General features: G+C 36.1%; 1 protein-coding gene across 1 annotated transcript in view; it reads left to right on the top strand.

Moving 5' to 3' along the window:
- The window catches only part of LOC110450618 (kinetochore protein Nuf2-like), an 18,093-nt gene that overhangs the window by 11,524 nt on the left and 3,213 nt on the right, over positions 1–3,356 (top strand). Inside the window, exons 9-11 of the mRNA XM_021498235.1 lie at positions 57–319; positions 1,529–1,720; positions 2,076–2,238. Coding sequence (XP_021353910.1) covers positions 57–319; positions 1,529–1,720; positions 2,076–2,238 — 618 coding nt within the window. The remainder of the gene's footprint in view (positions 1–56; positions 320–1,528; positions 1,721–2,075; positions 2,239–3,356) is intronic.

Raw genomic sequence — 3,356 nt, 5'->3', positions numbered from 1 at the left:
TAGGGTCTCTCTGTAGATTTATTATACAGGTCTTTGTACATGTTTCTGTACTGTAGGATCAAGTACGTATGATGGCAGCCAAAGCAAAAGAAGATGGGGAAGTTGTATCCAAAAAAATTATCCAGTCACCAGAGCGTGTAATGGCAGAGGAAGACAAAGCTCGTGAAGGGCTAGCTATTCTCAAAGTCACTCTGGAGCGCAAGGTTGGGCGTCTCATGGAGCTGCAGCAACAAGTCGAGGGTGTACGAGCGTCGGATAACAATGTAGGAAAGGCCTACAGAATGCTGCAGGATGTACAGGTGGACATTGAGAGGGAAAAGTAAGTAGGGATAGATGAAACATGATGTAAGGAATTATTTATTCATGAGTATAAAATGATGTACAGAGGGGCATATGTTTGTTAAAGTAAGTTTGTTCATACCATCATAATCCTAAGAATATGCAATTGAATCCTTACATTTTTGTTTAAAATGTCCAAAGAAAATTTTATTCTATCATAAATGTAAATGTATAGAAATGTGAGTACAAATACAAGGGAAGTGAAAGTACAAATGAATGTATACAGGAGGATTTAGTACATGTGATTAACAGGTTAAGGTAGTTTAAGATAAGACAGGCAAGTACAGGTACTCATATTAAAGGGAAAATAACAAAATAAAACATATTGTAAAGGAGAGTACAGTAGATATAGAATTATTGAAGCAGAAACATATCTTAGCTAGATAGGGCGCTATATCAAATGTTGTATATTATTATTATTATAAAGACATTTATGAATTCTTCCATGTGAATGATGTCACAGTCTAGAGCTAGTTCTTACCATCATGTTATACACACATCGGTGCAGTCTAGATTTCTTACTGGCTGTGGTTGATCATTCTAATATTCAAGTTAATTTTTTGTATGTACAATTCAAAAAAGATATAGATGTTAGATTAATATTTTGTTACTAGGGTTATGTTTTATTTCATGAAATCACTCGGTAGTGATAAAAGATGGATTTGCTTAACTGGAACTAAAGGTCTAAATCTGGTCCACTGTTTGCGTGGTTGAATTACAATTTTATGACCAATTTTCAGCTATAATACCTGATCAATGACATGAGTGTCTGTTGACAAAATTTTGCATCATGTTGTTTTGTTATGACCATTGAAAACAAGGCCTTTTTGTACCTCCGCATAACAATCACGTCTGGATAAATTTTCCTTCAGTTTCCATCAGGTTTTCTCTTTAAACTTAGTGAGTTTGTTATATATATGCTTTTAGTTCTTGGATGATTGTCTGGGGAAAACCTTCCTGTATATTTCTTACACAAGTAAAGGAAAAACGTCTGAGTTGATTTTATTCTTAAGTGTTCTTTATCATGTAATATCAAAGTCTGTTCCTGGTGATGATTATGAATGGAAAATCAAACAGTTACAACATCGTGGCAACAATTTTGGATTAAGTATGTAGTGATATCAGTCTTTAAATCACTAGCTGCCCGATATGTCATATTAAAGCTGACAGCATTATCTTATTGTTTTAGTGAGATCTGTAAAGAAATCCAGAACATCAGTGACAAGATACAGGAGCAAAAAAATCACATGAGTGATTTTTCATCCAAGATAGACCAACTCAACCACCTGGTTTCTAATCGACAGGAAAAAATGTCAAAATTAAACCTTCAACATCAGCAGAAAATGAGGGCTACACAGGAAAGCATGCAACAGCTGAGGGAGTGAGTATAATCGACAAAATGCAGTGGAGATAGATCTGGGGAATGTTTATGTTACCTGAGCCAATGGCTCAAGTGACCTATTGCAATCGTTTTTTGTCTGATGTGTATAAACCTTTCACTTATTTTTTTACTTAATCGAACCAATGAATGGATTTCTTTAAAACTTGGTAAGAGATATCCTTGGAAGAAAGAGGGTAATCAAATTGTAAAATTGGGGTGCCTGCCCCAACACCAGGGACTGGTCCTCAGCCTCATAAGACATCTATAATACTGTATAATCAATTACAATCTTCTTAGAGTGATAATTTGCCAAATCCCCCAACAACATCATGTATTCATTATTGTTTTTTAATAGAGAAAAAGAATTTCACGAGAAGAAAAACAGTGACGACGAGAAGAAGAAGAATTTGGTTGTACATGACAAACAGAGGTTACAACAGGAGCTGAGGAAGGAGAAACAGTTACTGGAGGAAAAAATCAACTTAGCACAGAATGCTTACCAGGAGATGATGCATACGGTGAGTGTACCTGTAACTGGATTATATCAATACTGAAAAACAGTGGATTGTGTTCTTTGTATATTTACAGAACACTTGTAATTGTGTTCATGAACTTTAACATATCAAGTTCATTTCAGCTGTCGATTACAGGTTAATTTCATTAAGTATACACAATCATAGCTCTCGTGTATCAGCTGTCGATTACAGGATAATTTCAATAAGTATACACAATCATAGCTCTCCTGTATCATCTGTCGATTACAGGATAATTTCATTAAGTATACACAATTATAGCTCTACTGTATCAGCTGTCGATTACAGGATAATTTCATTAAGTATACACAATTATAGCTCTCCTGTATCAGCTGTCGATTACAGGATAATTTCATTAAGTATACACAATCATAGCTCTCGTGTATCAGCTTGAGCTCTTTCTTCCTAAGAGAGACATGTACTTTAAAATATAAATCATTGCAAAGCAGAATTTTATTGTTGTTGTAATAATATGTCAAACATCTTATGAGGATATGTAAAATGTGTGGTTTCATAGTTATATCACTCTCACTCTTACAGTAAATCAGTTATCACACAAGTGTAACATTTTTCTAGCTCTATTTTTAGCTCACCTGCCCGAAGGGCAAGTGAGCTTATGTTATGGTGCGGGGTCCGTCCGTCCGTCCGTCCGCCTGTCCGTCTGGTCGGCGTCAACTTTTTTCTTTAAACAACTTCTTTTCAGTAACCAAAAGGCCTGGGAAGATGATATTTGGCCAGTAGCATGCTGGGATCAAGGGCTACCAAGTTTGTTCAAATAAATGACCTTGACCTGCTTTCAAGGTCACAGGGGTCAAATATGTTTAAATCTTCAAACAACTTCTTCTCAATAACCAAAAGGCCCAGGGTACTGATATTGGGCCTGTAGCATTCTTGGATGAAGGGCTACCAAGTTTGTTCAAATGAATGACCTTCACCCACTTTCATGGTCACTGGTGTCAGATGTCTTTAAAATCTTCAAACAACTTCTTCTCAATAACCAAATGGCCCAGGGTACTGGTATTGGGCCTGTAGCATACTAGGATGAAGGGCTACCAAGTTTGTTCAAATAAATGACCTTGACCCACTTTCAAGGTCACTGGGGT

The sequence above is a fragment of the Mizuhopecten yessoensis genome, unplaced genomic scaffold (assembly GCF_002113885.1).
Source record: "Mizuhopecten yessoensis strain PY_sf001 unplaced genomic scaffold, ASM211388v2 scaffold5369, whole genome shotgun sequence".
NCBI classification, from domain to species: domain Eukaryota; kingdom Metazoa; phylum Mollusca; class Bivalvia; order Pectinida; family Pectinidae; genus Mizuhopecten; species Mizuhopecten yessoensis.
The sequence above is the reverse complement of the archived record's forward strand: the minus strand, read 5'-3'. Positions and strand labels throughout refer to the sequence as shown.